This window comes from Physeter macrocephalus, chromosome 11, assembly GCF_002837175.3.
Source record: "Physeter macrocephalus isolate SW-GA chromosome 11, ASM283717v5, whole genome shotgun sequence".
Lineage (NCBI taxonomy): Eukaryota > Metazoa > Chordata > Mammalia > Artiodactyla > Physeteridae > Physeter > Physeter macrocephalus.
Window position 1 is genome coordinate 36,550,499 of NC_041224.1, and position 19,404 is coordinate 36,569,902.

General features: G+C 39.8%; 1 protein-coding gene across 7 annotated transcripts in view; it reads left to right on the forward strand.

The window, feature by feature from the left end:
• The first annotated feature begins 2,006 nt into the window (after positions 1-2,006).
• TJP1 (tight junction protein 1) overlaps positions 2,007-19,404 on the forward strand; it is a 118,022-nt gene continuing 100,624 nt past the window's right edge. For 5 of the 7 annotated variants that reach the window (XM_024129726.3, XM_024129727.3, XM_024129728.3 and 2 more), the window contains exon 1: positions 2,011-2,217. In XM_024129726.3, coding sequence (XP_023985494.1) covers positions 2,191-2,217 — 27 coding nt within the window. In that variant the 5' untranslated portion in view covers positions 2,011-2,190. Of the gene's footprint in view, positions 2,218-19,404 lie in introns of all 7 variants that reach the window. The other 2 variants (XM_024129732.3, XM_028494967.2) reach the window with 2 other exon arrangements.

Genomic DNA, 19,404 nt, shown 5'->3' on the forward strand with positions numbered 1-19,404 from the left:
TGAGGTGATACCTCATTGTAGTTTTGATTTGCATTTCTCTAATGATTAGTGATGTTGAGCATCCTTTCATGTGTTTGTTGGCAATCTGTGTATCTTCTTTGGAGAAATGTCTATTTAGGTCTTCTGCCCATTTTTGGATTGGGTTGTTTGGTTTTTTGATATTGAGCTGCTTGTAAATTTTGGAGATTAATCCTTTGTCAGTTGCTTCATTTGCAAATATTTTCTCCCATTCGTACAGCTTAATTTAGATATTATAACTACCATTGAAAAAAATTTTAAAGTATACTATTATTCATTGAAATATTTTTATCAATGTAATTTTTAAAGCATAGTATTCTCAAGGTTAAATTTCTTGCTTGATTTCATTATTTTTAAAACCATGGCAAAAGGAAAATAAACTAAAATTGCCATGAGATGTATTAGATCTGTGACAGATCATTATGTAATCTAGCATTTAACTTATATACGGTAGGCTTGATGAAGAGTGACAAATGAGGAAAGAGAAAAGGTCTTAGTGCATTTGTAGATAACATTTCTAGGTTTAGGTCTGTTAAAGGTACAATGTCTAGTTCCAGGCAGGTCATGCTGATTGCACATCTTATTAAATGGGAAGACTAATAAAGATAATGTGGAAGGTCTTCCATAGCCACCTTTTCAAATGAAAAAATATCACCACAATTTAAAAAAATAGCATTTGTTCATAAGGAAATTTTAATTACAGTTCTTAAAAGAATAATACTTTGTCCAAAAACAAAAGTCACATCCAACATGACTTTAAAACAAAAGTGACTGTAACCATTTCTGTGCATGGGGAAAAAAAAGAAAAGAATAAGGGTTTGATTTGCAGAATGCTTTTTTCTAGTTCCATAGCTTCAGGTTGCAAAATGTATGGTATTTTACTTTGAAATTTTAATTGATATTTATGTATGCTATACAGATATTTCTTGGTTAAAATAAGTTAGATCTTTTCATACAGTTTGAATTCTACAGAGAAAACGATCGTTTAAAACCTGATGTTTCTGCTTTTTTCTGTTTCTCGTGTACCTTTTATGGCACTATACTAGGTACTTTTAAGGAACTTACCATTTAATGTTACTAAGAATTCCTGACATTTGTGAAGAGCTTTACATTTTACAGAGTGTAGAATAATGAGGGCGGGAAAGGTTTCTTAAATAGTCCTTGGTGTCTAGCGAGGGCATCTGCACTGCGGGCTGATCAGCCGGACCGTGGACAGAACGTCCTCGCAGCCTCTTCTGCTGGGTGCCTCCCCTTCTCTCGCCACTAAGAATTTCAACATTTTTTATGCCAAAAATATGCTTTTGGGATCCCTGTCTGTACCGGCTGGAGAAGGGGGTGTTGGGTCTATATCGAGGCCTCGTGTGCGTAAGCCCCCTGGTGCCCGTGACCAGTGTCCGCGGGGTAGTCGATCCGTCCACAACGACAGCCAGGACGCACTTCTCAGCGAGGCCTAGGCAGGCGGGCGGCGGGGGCCGCGGCCAGGTGTGTCTCTGTTCAAGTCGCAAAGGCTGGGTACACGGAGGCTCGCTCCTCGGGGGCCCTTTCCGTCTGACCCGTGATGCGAACAAACAGGAAACTCCGTCTCCAAGATACTTCGGAAACTGGGCTTTTCCTTCCGCGACAGGGGTCGCGTCCGGACAGGAAGCTGACCAGCTGCTCGCCCCTCGCCCCCGTGGCCCCGCCCCCGCCGCGGGCCCGCCCCCCGCTCGCGGTCCTGCCCCTGCCACGGCCCCGCCCCCCGGCCGGGCATGCTCAGTGGGCCGGGTCGGGTTGGCAGGTTTGCGTGGCCATCGCGGTTGCCGGCGCCGGCTCAGCCCGCCGACGCCACGTCCCGTCGTTGCGGCTCGTTCTTGGGAAGTTACGTGCGGAAGCGGCTCGCAGGGAGCCGGCGGGCGGGCCGCGGAGGGCTCGGTGCTGCCGAGCGTTGAGCGGGCGGGCCCGTGCTGGCGGCGGGGCTGCGGCCGGGCGCGCCCCGCGGGGAGTCCCGGGCGGGGCTGGCGCGGCGCGGACTTTTGTCCGAGTTGAGTCCCCTCCCCGTGGGCCGGGCCTCTCCGGCGCCCCCGCCCCGCTCGCTCCCGGGAGATGTTTATCTGGGCAGCTGCGTGAGGAGCCGGTGGCTGGCGGCGAGGACTCTCGGGTCCGAGGAACGTCGTGCGGCACCAGAGAGACAAGATGTCCGCCAGGGCCGCGGCCGCCAAGGTGAGCGCTTCGGGGGCCTGTCCCGCCGGGGGCCCGTCTCCCTCCTCCTGCGGGCTGGCGGCCGGGCCGGGGCCCGAGGAGCGGGCGGGCGGCCGGGGGTGGGGACGGCCGGGGCCCAGGCAGGTGCATCGCGGCGGCGTCGCTGCCAGTCCCTGGCTCATGCCTGCGCGGGGAGGGAGCAGGGCGGGCGGGAACGCGCAACAGGTCCCGCCGGGAAGCCGGGCGCGGGGAGCGGAGGTCGGGCCGGCGCCACCCCGGTGGGCGGCGGCTGCTGTCTTTGCGGGAGTGGTTGGTCCCTGGCGAAACCGTGTGGTTTCGATCTGATGTCACTGTCGCTGGTATGCGCGCGCCCGCGACAAGACATTGGGACGGCAAACACTCAGCCCGTGTGGAGTAGGTTGGATTTTTGTTGTTTTAACTCTGTTTTATTTACTTACGGTAACATTGAAAAAACTAATCTCTTAACAGTTTTTAATAGTTTAGTTTGAATTAAACTTTCAAAAGTACCACAAAATACCCTTAAAAATGGACAATTAGATGAACTCTAAACAATAAAAATTGGCAAAGACGTGTGGGTTCCTCAAAAAAGTAACACTTCTTCCTATCAATTTTTCCATGTGCTTTGAAGTATTATGCCATTTTCTCAGTGCTTTCACACCAATTTGTATATGACATTAAAAAGCTGAAGTTCTTCTTTATTTTTAAGTAAATTTATTTATTTTTAAAAATTTTTGGCTGCGTTGGGTCTTTGTTGCGGGTGCGCGGGCTTCTCATTGCGGTGGATTCTCTGGGAGCACAGGCTCTAGGCACGTGGGCTCAGTAGTTGTGGCTTGCGGGCTCTAGAGCGCAGGCTCAGTAGTTGTGACCCACGGGCTTAGTTGCTCCGCGGCATGTGGAATTATCCCGGACCCAGGGCTCGAACCCGTGTCCCCTGCATTGGCAGGCTGATTGTTAACCACTGAGCCACCAAGGAAGTCCCCTGAAGTTCTTAAAAATCAGTTAATATTCTCCTCTCCTTTTGTACATTTTAACCTTTTTCACCATAAAATAGTACCTGCTCTTTTAAACGATTTCGGGAATACAGAAATGTGAAGAGTAAAAGTCTTCTCCCTTAAAAATCAATTCATTACTTCAAACAGTATCAAAGTGCTTACGCAGGTACTGGTTTGATTTTTTTTTTTTTTTCTGTTTGAAATGTTTATTCATAGTATCTCGGACCAGGTATAATAAGGCCCTGGAGTTTCTGATCTCAAGACCTTGTTTTCTGGCTGGCAGAAGTTAGCGGTTACATTTAGTAGTGAATAAATTTTTCTAAGGAATTTAGTGTTCTCTCTTTAAGAAAACTTTCATGTGTACCTTTTTGACCTTACACTGATTAAGAACAATCTAAAGATTTAGAATAAAAGGCATGATTTTGCATGATTTTAAAATAAGCTTACATTTTTTACTTTTCTTCGGAGGAAAGGCTTTGTTTCCGTATTACAGAGAATGTCACTGTGTTCCTGCAGTGTGATCTCTGGCACTTAATATCCAAGATCACACACTCTAAAAAGGTTATTTCATGTATGGAGAGAAGTAAGTTTTCAGTAGATTGCCATAGTAAAATGATGATTTAGAAGGAGTCATACATTTTCTCCTGAATCATGGTGTTGAGATTTTATGGCATATTGAAAAGTATCACTAGTTAAACATTACATTTTAGGGACGTTTGCATTCTTAAATTTTTATGAGTAGAATGTCAGTTGAAAGCTTATTTTTCTGAAGTGCTGTGTTACGGGGCCACCATTAAATCTTATGTAGAGCAAGGCAGGCCGTAAAAGATAGGTGAAATGAAATAGTACTCAACCAACCAAGTCACGTTTAATTTTGTAAGGTGATTAAAATGCTTAATAAGAACCAGGCTGTGTACTCAATACTTTACATATATTTTTGTTTCCCAGTTAAAAAAAAGTGAAGACATTAATTTTGCAGCTTGCTTTTCCTGCTTTTAGCATAATAGTTTGTAGAACTCTTCTCGAAACCAGTACCTTTGATTCTATATTCTTTGTAATGGCTGAATATTCTTCCATTCCATGAATATGCTGCAGGTTATTATTGCCTTACTGATAGACATTTAATTTGTTTCCAGGATTTTATTGTAATAAGTAGCCTTATATTTTTATATCTGCACTTATATAGTATTACTGTATGTCAGATTCTTAGAAGTGGAATTTTTGGGTCAAAGGGTATGTGCATTTAAAATTCTGATATATGCCACTAAATCTTTCTCCAAAACGGTTGTACCTAGGAATAAATATAACAATTGTTGGTAACTTACCTAATTTTAAAGGACATAAAACCTCAATAAATGAGATGAGAAAATATACTCTCTGAATGGGGGAGAGTGACTCTTACAGAATATACCAAATTTCCTAGAGTTGGTGTATAAATGTTATAACACAATTCCAAATAGAATTCCAGTGCGGTATTGTAGAAAACTTGACATATTGATGAGAAAGTTTATCTGATAAAATGAATGGGTGATAGCCATGAACTTTTTGGAAAAAGAATACCTTATTAGAAAACCTAATGTGTTATAAATTCAAAGTAATTTGAGGCAGCCTTTTAGCTCAGGAATAGACACTGGAATCACAGAGTCCAGAAACATCTGTGTGTTTATGAGCTTTTAGTGATTATGATCGTCAGCATTTAATGTGTCAGCTATTGTTCTAAGTGGTTAACATGAATTAACTGATGTAGTTCTGGGTATCGATATGAAATGAGGATGAGGAGATTGAAACAGAGAGATAAAGTAACTTGCCTAAATTCACCTAGCCAGCAAGAGGGAAAATTTAGACTGTATGATAAAAATAACATGGAAGATTACTGGAGAAAGGATGGATTATTCAATAAATAGTGCTGGGACTGTTGGTTATCCTCTTCAAAAAAAATTTTTTTTTTTAATTTTTTAGGCCACCCCCCCCCGAAAAAAAAATCCAAATGAAATCTTTGAAAAAGTGCAAAGAAAGATAAATCATAAAATAGTAGAAGGAAGTGTAGGATCCTTTTAAAAATATATATACTTAAATTGGAAAGGGCTGCTCAGTGCATGATATTAACTTAAGTAATAAAGGAAAAGTTCAAATATACATCTGAATTCGCAAACAGAATTACTGGTGTACCTGATATGAAATGATACAAAAGTTGAAAACAGGAATTTGAGGGCGGTTCTCTGTCTCACCAAGGAATTGTTTAATTATGTAAGAAAATGATATAATTGGGAACATTTCCATTTGTTGAATCACAGAAAGTGGCTGAAGCAAGTGCAGTGGCTTCTGGATTTTTAAGCTGTTTCACTTCAGAGGAAGCAATAAAATGTAACATTGTACTGTATGCTTATTACATTTTGCTGCTTAAAAGTTTCCACTTTGTCTCAGGAACAGAATTTTTTTTGCCTGGTTGATTATTTTTAAAATTATAATGTAGTTTAGTATGGAAATTATTTACACCACTTATTAGGAATTGATTTATAGTTATCAAGTAAGGCACAATGAACTTTCCTTAACAGCTGAACATTTGAAAGTTAAAAACTGTAGAATAAAGCTAAATGAACAAATTACAAAATTAGTCCTTATAGATAGGAATTGTGTCTTCAGTGGCTGTTATGACGTAGTTTTAATTTTGGTACTTAGTAATTGGTATTTGTTTCATACTGCTTTAAAGGTAAATTAAGAACACTGTACTTTGTGAGAATTCACTAATTGTGTGTGCCAGCGTTTATTGGGCTTCACTGTAGTAATAGTTTTCTTTACCTGCCAAATTTGTACAATGTTTGTTTTTCACTGGAAATATTTTTATAGTGTTTAAGGCAAAGACTTAATTTTTTATGTTAGTGTGTTTGACACGGTAGGTGCTTGTGGTTAAACCTGTCATTTATGTGCTTGGTTGATAATCCTGACTGCATTTATAACTCTTAAGTTCATTTTAGGACAGCTCCATTAGACAGGTACTTTTCAGATCTACAGTGCTTCCCCACTAGTGAGTGATAGTGAGGTCAGCCATCCACACCAACAAATAATGAGGTTAAAACCAATCTGTGGCTTTGAGAGCTGTAATGGAGTATATATAGTACTGTTTCCTGTTTGGTTTGAAGGAGAAAGATTACAGTAGTTTCACTGCTTTTTTTTTTTTTTTTTTTTTTTTCAATCCTGGTAACAATGTACTGGCTCTGACTTTTACTTGCTCTTTAATCTTTTTTCTATTTAGAGACCAAATGTAAACTCAGTACAGTTCTAAGAATAAAACTGAGTATAATTTTTTTTTTTTTTTTTTTTTTTTTTTTTTTTTTTTTTTTTTTCAATCCTGGTAACAATGTACTGGCTCTGACTTTTACTTGCTCTTTAATCTTTTTTCTATTTAGAGACCAAATGTAAACTCAGTACAGTTCTAAGAATAAAACTGAGTATAAACAAGACAGATCACCAAGCTGCTAAGGAAAGTGTCATTAAAAAAAATAATTTTGGTGAGAAAATTGGAAGTGTAATCCTGTTTATTGACATAGTTCTGACATGATAAAAATTCAGTCTAATGAAAGACCACGAGTCCGGCTGTAAATCCACGTGTGGTGCCACTGGTCCCTGGCTGCCCAGCCACAGCTCACTGCAGGCACCGTGCCAATCACGCACTCAGGGTTGAGCACTGACGGAGGGTGGTAGGGCTGGAGACCAGCCATGGGACAAGCAGAGTTATTTTTTATTCGTAGAGTTTTTGATCAAATGTTAAATAAGATTAAAAGATAGTTTATGTCTAGTATGATATTTCTGAAATATTTGACTAGAACTTGCTTTGCATCTCTGAATTTTGAAAGACAATCTTGAAAAACCTTCTTAGATTAACTTTTAATCTTGTAGAAAGAGACACGTTAGAACAGTTTACCAAGTTTTGAATTTAATCTAAAATTGGTCTGTTTCAGTATAGTATTTCTAATATAAGCCAGCAATAAAAATAGGCCTTTTGCTACTGCTGACCTAGAGTGCTTCCTAATTTATTTATTGCAGAGAAGAGTGGCTTCAGGTTGCTTCTTTATGGGTTAGCCAGGTGCTTGATTTCCATGCCTTCCTAAACAGATGCATTCTTAATAATGAGAAGTGTGCAGTGAGTTCATGGGTAGGGAATTTCATGTTATATCCTAAAAATGTGTGAAAATAATAGACTCTGAATGATCGACTATCCCACAGATTACTGTTTTAATATGAGAAAACCAATGTTGCCAAAATTCATACCACAAAATACCATTTGAGATTTAATAACAAGCCCAAACTGTTACATATGTAGTGTTAATACTGAATCTCAGAAAGCCCTTAACTTTGGGATAGGTCAAAATGTAAGTTTTAATTTGTGTTGTAGGTGCATTTCAGTATATATTAGAATACTCTTAACTCTTTCATGCTGATAGAATGCTGGGAAGTGAGTTGATTGGTGAGTGACCTCATTCTAGTTTATCATGCCCGGAAGAGAGGTGAAAACTGGAATGAATATTACTTTGCAAGGATGCTAATTAGGAACATAAGATTAGTATATTCCTGGCTTGATTAAAAAAGTTTTTTTTTATTTGCTGAAATTTTTTTTTTTTTTTTTAAATAGTGTACATTCCCAAAGAGTGAAAGTTCATTTTTTTCTTGGTTATTTTAGGAATTTTCACTCTTTAGAATTGTTGCTAGTAATCTTTTGGGTTTGTACACAGTTTTTGATAACTGAATTAAACTTAATTTATGATTGTTCTCTTAATTCAGTACATAATGCTAAAATTCAGGAGGTTATCAGTAATGAGATTCTTTTTGTTAGTTCAGCAAGTATTTATTGAGCACATTTTGTTTTGGATCCCTGTCCTCTAAAGACTTATAGTTTTTAGCTGCCTTGTATTGTAATAATCAGTTGTGAAATGTGTAATTCATTTTTAAGATCCAAAGAATTTGAGTTTTTATTCTTAAAATAAATATGAGCATACTTCAGTTCATCTTATAAGAGCATAGCACTCTGCTGTGCTTTTTTGGTTGGGGAAGGTGGTAGAATCCCATCTAGAGCCTGGGCTTACTGTAACACATGAGTTTCCGCATTTTCCCTTGTTAATTAAAAAAAAAAAGTTTCAATTGAATCTGGATACATTCACGCATTTGGTAAACGTCTAAACAGAAAAAGGTTAAGAATTATAAAGTAATTAGAATTTACTTATATTCTTATAACTCCTTGAATATACTGACATGGAAAATGGACAGTAAGTTGGCTGTTACTATTATACTTAGGGTCTAGCCAGTTGTTAAATATGTAACAATTTGGATTTTTGAAACTGTATTCTATATTTAACAGATACTCACTGCTGGCCTAGTATGAACCAGACACTGTTCTAGGTGCTAGAAACAGAGCAGTGAACATATCACTATGCTGTACTTGTGGACCATTTTAATGGTGTGGGCAGGAAGCAACAAATAAAATACTGTAAATAAAATGATGATGAGCACCTAGAATCCCTAACAGGCCATTTCTGGATCATAACTTGCTTTCCCCAAAGATTATAAGTATCTTGTCTTCTATATTACTTTTTTTCTAGTTTTTCTGTATAATTTTACCACTTACGCATTCCGTAAACACTGGTTTTGCCTGTGAACTTTACACAAACAGGATCTTCCGGTGTGGACTCTTGTATATGGCTTCTCTTGCTCAGTGTTGTGTCTGTGAGACGATGGACATTGTGGGTGACTAGTTCATTAGCTATCATTATATTTGTGGGTGAAATTCATAGTCTTCCATTTTAGGAGGGCTTACTGTCAGATTGGCTTCTGGAAGAAGTAGCTTGAATTAGACTTTTGTGGGTTTTGGGGGGAAAATGTATACTTGTCTGAGGGGCAAGAATTAGATAAGTGTATTGGCTAGGCATTGGGACACTAACAACTATGTGAAAAATAGGGAGCTGCTTTTGGTGTTCATATGATGTTTACCTTGAAAGGTCAGTTTTAATTTTGAGGGCTTTTTATGACTGAGGTCTTAAAATCCATTATCTTAAAGTGTATTTTCATAGGTGTCCATTTACCTGACACGGATCAGACCAGTGAAAGCCCTGATGGGGAGAAATTCGTGGTTCGGCAAAAACAAGTAAACACAAGTGTACTTTTCAAAGTATAATTGTAAGAAATCTTTCCCAGTGGTGTTATGTAAAGGAACTTTGGAAGATTTATTTACTGTTTTTCTTTTTTCTAAAAAAATACATTTATTTATTTATTTTTGACTGTTGGGTCTTTGTTGCTGTGCAAGTTGCAGCGAGCGGGGGCTACTCTTCGTTGTGGTGCGGGCTTCTCATTGCAGTGGCTTCTCTTGTTGCGGAGCACGGGCTCTAGGTGCATGGGCTTCAGTAGTTGTGGCTCGTGGGCTCTAGAGCGCAGGCTCAGTAGTTGTGGTGCACAGGCTTAGTTGCTCTGTGACATGTGGGATCTTCCCAGACCAGAGCTCGAACCCGTGTTCCCTGCATTGGCAGATGGATTCTTAACCACTGAGCCACCCACCAGCAAGTCCCTATTTTTCTTTTTTAAACAGTGATACATGTTGGAGTATTTAATTAAACAAAAGTATACCAACCCATATTTTGATGCTGTATTTCCTGTAAAGTCAGAAGACAGTGGCTATGGCAAGCAGATTTACATCCTAGTTGTAAATAATGAGAAATGTGTATTAATAATAAATAATAGCCTCCTAATACTGAGTGCTGATTCTGTGACGATACTAAGCTAACTGTTTTATGTGCATTATCTCATCTGATCTTAACAGTTGTGGTAGGTACTCTTGTGACCTCTGTTTCATAGGTGAGGAATCTGAGGTTAAATTTACTGCCCTGGCTTATGGCACACTTGCTTCTAGGCTTTATTATTCACACATGCGCATGCTTTTACGTTCATGTGCTGTAAGGAGTGTCAAGGAGACGAGTATGGAATGGTGTTAGGCGAGTCCAGGAAGAAAGGGTGCTGTGGGGTCAGAGAGTGCGAGCTCCTCTGAAGGAGGCCAAGATTGCCCCGCCCCAGCTGATGGTTGCTGGTGGAGAAGACAGCCGGCTGGATCTTCCCTTTTTTTTCCAGAACTGGTTGTAAATCCAGATTTTATGTAAATTACCTTGACTTACATGTTGGGAGCTGACTTCATTTTTGAAACCTTTTAATTGTGAAACATAACACCTATGTAAAATCGCAGAAAGCACATGTACATTAATGAATTATCACAAAGTGTACACCCGTGTAAACACCACCCAGGTCAAGGAGTAGAATATTGGCAGCTCTTCAGCTTCCTTCATTGCCCTCTACCTGATAACCTTATCCTGCCAGTGAGCCACTGTCCTGACCGTAAGACGCATGTGTTAGGATCTTCCTGCCAGCACCGTTCTTTCCCCAAGACAGCCACTATTCTGACTTTATGTTTTTAAAATTCATGTGTTGTTGCATTATGAATTCATTCATCTTCATTGCTGTTTAGTATTTTATTGTGTGAATGTACTACAGTTTATTTATTCTACCATTGATGGGCATTTGGGTTGTTTACTACTTTGGGCTATTAAGAATAATGCTTCCACTATTAAGATGAACACTTGTTCATCTCGAACATGTGCACGTTTTTCTCTAAGATGTATTTGGGGACAGAGTTGCTGCTGGATTGTTTAGTGTGTCTTCGCTTTTAGTAGACGATGTCTTCTGCAAAGAGATTATACCAAGTTACACTTGTCATCATCAGTGAATGAGAGTTTCTGTTGCTCTGCATTTTCACCAATACTTGGTATTAGCAGACACTTTTAGCCCTTTCTGGTTGGTCTTTAGTGAATCTCATTGAAGATTTTAATTTGCATTTTTTGACTAGATGAAGTTGAGCAACTTTTCAGGCTTATGCCCTGTTTGAGTCTATTGTCTGTTTTTCTTTGGGATTATCTTCTTATTGATTTGCTTTGTATTTTTTTTTTTTTTTTTTTTGGATAAAAGCTAGTTGATTATGTGTATTGTAGGTATATTTTCCAATGTGGTATCTTAATGGTCTTTTTTTTAAAAATAATTTTTAATTTATTTAATTTATTTATTTTAATTTTTGGCTGTGTTGGGTCTTCGTTTCTGTGCGAGGGCTTTCTCTAGTTGTGGCAAGCAGGGGCCACTCTTCATCGTGGTGCGCGGGCCTCTCACTATCGCGGCCTCTCTTGTTGCGGAGCACAAGCTCCAGATGCGCAGGCTCAGTAGTTGTGAGGCCTAGTAGTTCACAGGCCTAGTTGCTCTGCGGCATGTGGGATCTTCCCAGACCAGGGCCCGAACCTGTGTCCCCTGCATTAGCAGGCAGATTCTCAACCACTGCACCACCAGGGAAGCTCTCTTAATGGTCTAGCAGGGGCCACTCTTCATCGCGGTGCGCGGGCCTCTCACTATCGCGGCCTCTCTTGTTGCGGAGCACAAGCTCCAGATGCGCAGGCTCAGTAGTTGTGAGGCCTAGTAGTTCACAGGCCTAGTTGCTCTGCGGCATGTGGGATCTTCCCAGACCAGGGCCCGAACCTGTGTCCCCTGCATTAGCAGGCAGATTCTCAACCACTGCACCACCAGGGAAGCTCTCTTAATGGTCTTTTGATGAATAGAAGCTCTTCATTTGAATGTGGTCTGAGTGTAGTGACACAAGAGAAAGGCCAGCAAGGGAGTAGAGAGTTTCCAGAGAGGGACCTGTCTGTTGGTAGGCCAGACCCTGCACAGAGAGAGGTCAAGCAATATAAGAACTGAAAAGGTTTATCATTGAATAACCCTAAGTCTTTGTTACTTTATTACATGAGTTTAGGCTCTGGAATCTGCATCTTGAGTCTACCAGTTAATACTGTGTTGTCATCTGTATAACTCAGATGATCACAGTACACTCAGGGACCTGTCTCAGGGTGGTTGTACACTCAGCACAGTGCCCAGAGCAGGGTGAGCTGTTATGTTGGCTGTATCTTTTAATAAAAACATTTTAAGTGAAGCCCACCTTAATATCAGGGAAGAGGTGTATAGGAATTATGGTATTTCTGTCTATGTGCATTCTTAAAACACTTATTTTACATATTTATGTATGTATGTATTTATTTGATACTGGACAAAGATTAGTTGAGTCCCAGACCAGCAAGATGTGTTGTGGTGTCAGAGAAAGTCCTTGAGCTCCCGAGATACTTTCGAAAATTTTATTACCGTAGTATTAAGTAAGAGATGCACGCTTTTGTCTGATGATGAATTAGGGAATAGAGACTATAGACTACTACTACTCCAGTGCACCTGGATCAGTTGGGCTACCTATCTGATAGGGTGAATGACCTGACCGATTAGCAGATTCTGTTCAGTTCTTAACTCCTGAGCACCTCATATCTTTCCACTCGTTCCATGGGTACTTTCTACCATTTACATCCCCCCTCCCTCCAACACACAGATACATACGCACATTCTGTTCTTCTCTTTGTACTCCTGTAATAGCCTCCTAAGTAGTGTCATACCCCTTCTTGTCCCTTACAGTCTGTCTTTTTAAGACAATCTTCTCAAAATCCAAGTTTGATTAGTACCCCCTCTTTCCCTGTGCCCCAGTACTCATGCCCATCCTAAAACTCCTAGGCTTCTTAATTGACTTCAGAAGTAAAAGACCAAAATCCATAATATGGTCAGTAAGCTGCTACAGGATTATTTGACTCCTACCTACCGCTCTAGCCTCACCTTGCATCTTTTCCCCCGTCTTGGTCTCTGTTCTCAGCCTGTGCTGTCCTCATTTTAGTTCCTAGCGGGTACTGAACTTCCTGCCAGGTTTGTCTTTGAGTTCCTCTTACGGCACTCGTTCTTTCCTTTGTAGTATTTATTTAAGCCTGTGATAATATATTCAGTTGTGACATTTTTTGATCATCCATTTCTGCCATTAGACTGTAAGCTCCATGAGAACAAAGATCATCTTGGTGTGTGTCCTGTCATCGCAGAGCTTAACAAAGTGTCTAGCTTATAATAAACTCAAATATTATTTGAATGAATGTGGAAAGTGCTTTCCTATGCTAGGGCTCTTGCACTTGCTGTTTTCTCTACCTGGAAAGCTTCCCCACTTCTGTCCCTCATTCACCCAGCATCTGTGCCAATTTTTTTTTTGACAAGTGTTTATCAACTTATTAAAAGTTGATTTCAGCATTTGCAGTGGTGACGTTAGCCCTGACTCCTGGCTCAGTGTTGATGGAGGTAATTTGCTTAGCCATCTCAGGACTGTGCAAGTCAGTGAGTCGCTGTGGAGCCTCTTCTGAAAACCATCCCAAGTCTTAGAACCTTCACCACCAGGAATTTTCCTTGTAGCTATTCTCAGAGTCTTGGTATGCATCTGAACCGGTCCTTTCGCTTTGAGCAGCTTTTCCTTTGTGCCTCTGGTCAAGTCAGTGTTGAGGCTGGTGAAGATGATTGTAATTCCCTGAACTGCCAAGTCTGGTCCCACAGGTCCTTCAGGCATTTTGCTACGGCCGCAACCAGGCTTCCTGCCCGCCTTGTTCCTCAGCCAGAGCAGGCAGAGCTCTGAGGACCTGTCTTCCTTAGAGAGCCATGTCCCAATACTAAACCTCGAGAACCTTGTCCTGAGCCCAGAAAACGGTTCAGAACTCTGCTTTAAGCTCCCTGTGCTTACCTGTATTTCACTGTACAGCAACTTGTACTTATTTTGTCTGCTGCTTATTTGATTAAAATCTGACGTCTCTCCTGGACCAGAGGCACCGTTTTCACTTACTGGTAATAGACCAGGTTACATTCAGCCAAGAAACTCCCAGAACGTCCTAGTGCATCTCCAGGACCCGCTGTACTTATCTTTCCTGGAAGGGGAGGCAGCTGCTGAGGAGGCAGCCCACGGAAACTTTGCATAATGGCCTGGCATCTTGGTCATAGGATTCTTGGTTTGGGTCTTTTCTAGATTCAATAATTAACTTGTAGTCCCCTCAATTGCCTTCCTTTTTTTTAAGTGGAAAAAGTTTGAGCCCATACAGAAGTATACAGGCGTGTAATGAATCCCCACGCTAGCCTCACAGGTCCAGTTGTCAGTTTACGGCCAGTCTTGTTCCATTTATACCTCTACCCATTGTATTCTCTCTCCCCCATCATTCTGAAGCAAACACCAGACGTGTCTTTTCATCTAATATTTGAGTATATATCTCTAAAAGATAAGAACTCTTAAAAAAATAACTATATTACTATTATCACACTTTAAAAACAAATTGTAAATTAAAAAATCCACCATTTAGTCAATGTACAGTTTCTAACTATCTTCAGTATCAACTTCTCTTTTCAGTATATTTAAGAAAAAACAGGATTCAAATAAAGTCCTCCCATTGTGATTGTTTGGTGTGTCTCCTAAGTCTGTTAGACTGTAGGATTCTCCCATCTGACTCTGGCCCTGGCCTCCCCACCCACGGTGCAGTTTTATTGGTGAGGAACAGAATTGTTTGTCCTATGCAATTTCTTGGTCTGGATTTTCCCTGTCATAGTTACAATGTTTCTTGCCCTCTGTATTTCCTGAAAATTGGTGATTAGAGCCAGCACAGTTCTGTATAGAAATAGAAATAGTTCTAATAGAACTATAGAAATAGTTCTAATAGAAATATCATATGAGCCACATACATGATTTAAATTTTGTTAACCACATCAAAAAGTTTAACAGGTGAAAATAATTTTAATACTTTATTTGTGCATATATCCAATATATTATCATTTTAACTGACATTTCTTCCGGTTTCTCAGTCTTCTCCTGTCTTTTATGACTTGGACACTTTCAGTGAATGCCAGTCAGTTATTTTTTAGAATGTTTCCATTTGGGTTTGTCTGATGTTGTCTCATGATTGGATTCAGGTTATGCATCAGATTAGGAAAGGGTATGTGATATTTATGTTTTATTACTGGTGTGATAACCTTGAACATTTGGTGAGGTACTTAACTGTTTTTCCCTTTGTAATTGATAAATATCTTGGGCAAGATACTTTGAGATTGTTTCTCTTCAAACTTTTGCCCACTGGTTATACTCTTTGATCTTGCCTGCAGCAGTTATGATGTTTTTTCCCTAAAATAGTGATCTTGTATTTCTCTCATTTCTTGCACATTCCTTTGTAAGGAAGAGCTGCCCCTTCTTCCTCATGTATCTAGTTATCTGTACATGTATGTTTTAACTAAAAACCATGGGTTTATACGGACGCCATGATTCCTATCCAGCACTCTTCATTCTAGCCTTCACACCCTTTCTTGTAACTTCTTTCTCTGACAGTGAGAAATCATCTCATTGTCTACAGTATATTCAGTTATTTGTTTAATCCTCATGTACCTGTCCAGTAGTTAGCAGGTTGTTAACCCCTCCTACCCTTCTGAGAAACAGATTGACTTAACTCGAGTACAGTGTTTGTGTACAGTTCATTGTGTCTTTAACATTACAATATCCAGTCAGAATAGTGTTTTCCACAGTTACTTAGCTGAGTGTCTTTCTACCCATCCTCTTCGGTTGTGGTATTCATTTGTAATAGATAGGTTTATCTGTTACTGTTTGTATTCCATTTTGGTTCCCACCACCTCATCCTGGTTGATTTTAATTATTTATTCGTTATTTTGGGGTATGTGAAATGTTACTGTAGTTCAGTGCTGCAAAGAAATATCATTCCTTCCTCAGTCCTACCACCCTCTCCCTTCCACCCGTTTCTTACTTACTCTGTAAGTAATCAATTTCTTTGGTTTCTGGTTTATCATTTCTATATTTCTTTTGCACAAATGAGCAGATACATGTATATAAGCTTATATTCCCTTCTTTCCTTCATGAAGGGTGGAATACTATTGATATTTGTGCACTTTGCTTTATTCTTTTAAAGGTCTGTCTTTGAAATTGCTCCATGTCGGTTCATAGACATCTTCCATTTTTCATAGCTGCATAGTACTCCACTCTGTGATGTGCTATAATTTATTCATCCATTCTCCCAAGTTTGGTCATACAGGTTGTTCCCAGTATTGTAATTACAAACATTGCTACCATGAATACGTGGTACATATGTATAGTCACATTGTTGGAGGTTTATCTTCAGGACAGATTTCCTAGGAGTGGGATCTCTGGGTCAGAAGGTTAGGTACACATTCAGTTTTGTTAGGTATTGCCAGATATACCTCCCGAAAGGCAGGATGAATTTGCATTTCCCCTGGAAATATTTGTGAGTGAATATAGCCTCACAGTCTTGCCCTTTGACTGCTTTGGCAGGTGAGAAATGGCATCTTGGTGTCATTTTAATTTGCATTTCTCTAATTATGACTGAGATTGAACATTTTTTCAAATCTTAATATCCTTTTTGTGATTTTTTTTTTTTTTTTTTTTTTTTTTTTTGTGGTATGCGGGCCTCTCACTCTTGTGGCCTCTCCCGTTGCGGAGCACAGGCTCCGGACGCGCAGGCTCAGCGGCCATGGCTCACGGGCCCAGCCGCTCCGCGGCATGCGGGATCCTCCCAGACCGGGGCGCGAACCCGGTTCCCCTGCATCGGCAGGCGGATGCGCAACCACTGCGCCACCAGGGAAGCCCTCTGCAGTTTTTGATTTCTTTATGTTTTAGGGATATTGGCTCTCATGGTGTATCTTGCAGTTTTCTTAAGACTTTGTTTATGGTGTTTTGTATCTGTGTTTCTTTTTTTGGTCCGGCAGACATTTAAAATTTTTTACGTACTTTGTTTTATTTCCGTTAGACTTTGAGTTAAGCTTAGAAAGCCTTTCCCTACACCAACATTAAAGAGGAATTCACCCAGGTTTTCTCTAGTACTCGTATGGTTTTGTTTTTTACATTTAGATTCCTAAATTCATTCGAAGTTTATTCTTGTGCGTGGTGAGATATAGATCTAATATATGTTTTTTCCAAATGACAGCCCAGATGTTCTAGCCGCATTTATTAAAAAGTGCATCTTTACCTTAGTAATTTGAGATGTTACCTTTCTCATACACTGATTTTTCCAGTGATTTGAAGGTCTGTTTATGAATTTTTCCATTTTATTCCACTGGTCTATTTGCTCGTGCCCCAGTATCACACTTTTAATTGTAGATGCCTTGTAGTATGTCTTAATTAAGAGGCCATACTTGATAGGGCTAGTTCCCGCCTAGTAGTTTTTCTTTTGCAGTGTTTTTTTCAATTTAACCTGTTATTAAATTTAAAGGGAGACATGTTCTTATGTCTGGCTTCTTTTGTTCAACACTGATTAGTGTTCATCCATATTGATTTGTGTAGTTAGAGTTTATTCATTTCATGGCTCTGTAATTTTCATTGAGTGAATGTTGCATTGTTTTCCCTTTTATCATTGGTGGACATCTAGATTGTTTCTGGTTTTTGGCTATTAAGAATAGTGCTTTTGTGAACATTCTTGTAAATATATGTCACGTTTCTGTTGATTGATCATACAGTATGCTTATTTTACCCAGCTTTCCAAAGCAGTGATACCAGTTTACACTCCTACTAGTGGTGAGGGTTTTTTTCTTTTTATAAATTTATTTATTTATTTATTTTTGGCTGCGTCGGATCTTTGTTGCTGTGTCGGATCTTTGTTGCTGCGTGTGGGCTTTCTCTAGTTATGGCGAGTGGGGGCTACTCTTTGTTGCGGTGCACGGGCTTCTCATTGAGGTGGCTTCTCTTTGTTGCAGAGCACGGGCTATAGGCACGCAGACTTCAGTAGTTGTGGCATGTGGGCTCAGTAGTTGTGGCTCACGGGCTCTAGAGTGCAGGCTCAGTAGTTGTGGCGCATGGGCTTAGTTGCTCTGTGGCATGTGGGATCTTGCCGGATCAGGGCTCGAACCCATGTCCCCTACATTGGCAAGTGGATTCTTAACCACTGCGCCACTAGGGAAGTCCACTAGTGGTGCGTTTTGATTAGAGTGTTCATTTTTATTTTCCTTTAGCTTATTGTATGGTTGTGTAGTAGCCTTTAATTGTGTTTTTAATTTGTATTACCCTGTTGATTAAGGAAATTGAGCACTTTCCCACGTGTTTACTGTCCTCTTGTTTGAAGCGCTTCCTCAAGCCCTCAGCCCATCTTTTCTGTTAGGTGCTTTGTCTTTATTGATTTTCTGGCTGTGAATACTAGATTCGTTAGATAGATATTAGCAGGTTAACTTTAAAAGCCCAGATTTACATGAAAATAAGTGATACTGCTTCTTTGTTTGTATGGGAAAAGTCCTAAGTTTTAATAACCAAACAGCTTGCATTCAGACTGGTATATTTACTTCTTACCGAATCTTGATCTATCGCAACTGCCACCTTAATAGTGAAGTTTTCAGCCTCAGGGTGCCTGGTCTGGGAACCAGGAGGGAGCTGCCTGATGGAGTGTGCCCAGGTGAGGCTTAGCAGTTGAAACACAGCTTGTTACTTTACCTTAGACATCTTGTGATTTGTTTAAAATAGTTTTAGGGTTGAGGTGAAGTAAGGAGGCTGATTTTAAAGAAATGTGGCCTGTCGAGTGTACAAATTTGCTGTTTTCCATTGAGTGCTTTGTTAGAGAAGTATCATGGTTTTTCATATATTTTATCGTTTAGAAATTGAAAAGACCTCCTAAAACTTTTTAGTTTTTTTTTTTTTTTGAAAATCAGATAGTGATTTAGTGAGGAGGAGGAATAACTAAAGAAACTCCAAAACCAGACGTGTTAACTACCCATTCAGGCTCCTTTAATAAGTTAATTATACTCTTCATTTTAGCAGCTAAAGAAAGAATGTTCTTGATTTTGATAAGAATTTGATGAATTTGCTCATATATGATAGTTGAGAATATGACTTAGATGTTCTACTGCCCAAAGCAAATATGGTCAAGATGGCATTCTTTTGTACCTAGCAATTTTCAGCTCCTTATTAATCTTGTCATTACTATTCCTTTTTTTTTTTGCTCTGTGAATATTTATTTATTTTTAATTTAACTGTAGTGATTTACAAGATCATGTTCCAAGTGTACAGCTTCAGATTCTTTTCCATTATAGGTTATTATAAGCTATTGAATATAGTTCCCTGTACTATACAATAAATCCTTGTTGTTTATCTGTTTTATATATAGTGGTATATATCTGTTAATCCCTGGATATATACCCAGGAGTGGGATTGCAGGATCATATGGTAGCTCTATTTTTAGGTTTTTTTTTTTTTTTTTCTTGTGGTATGCGGGCCTCCCTCTGCTGCGGCCTC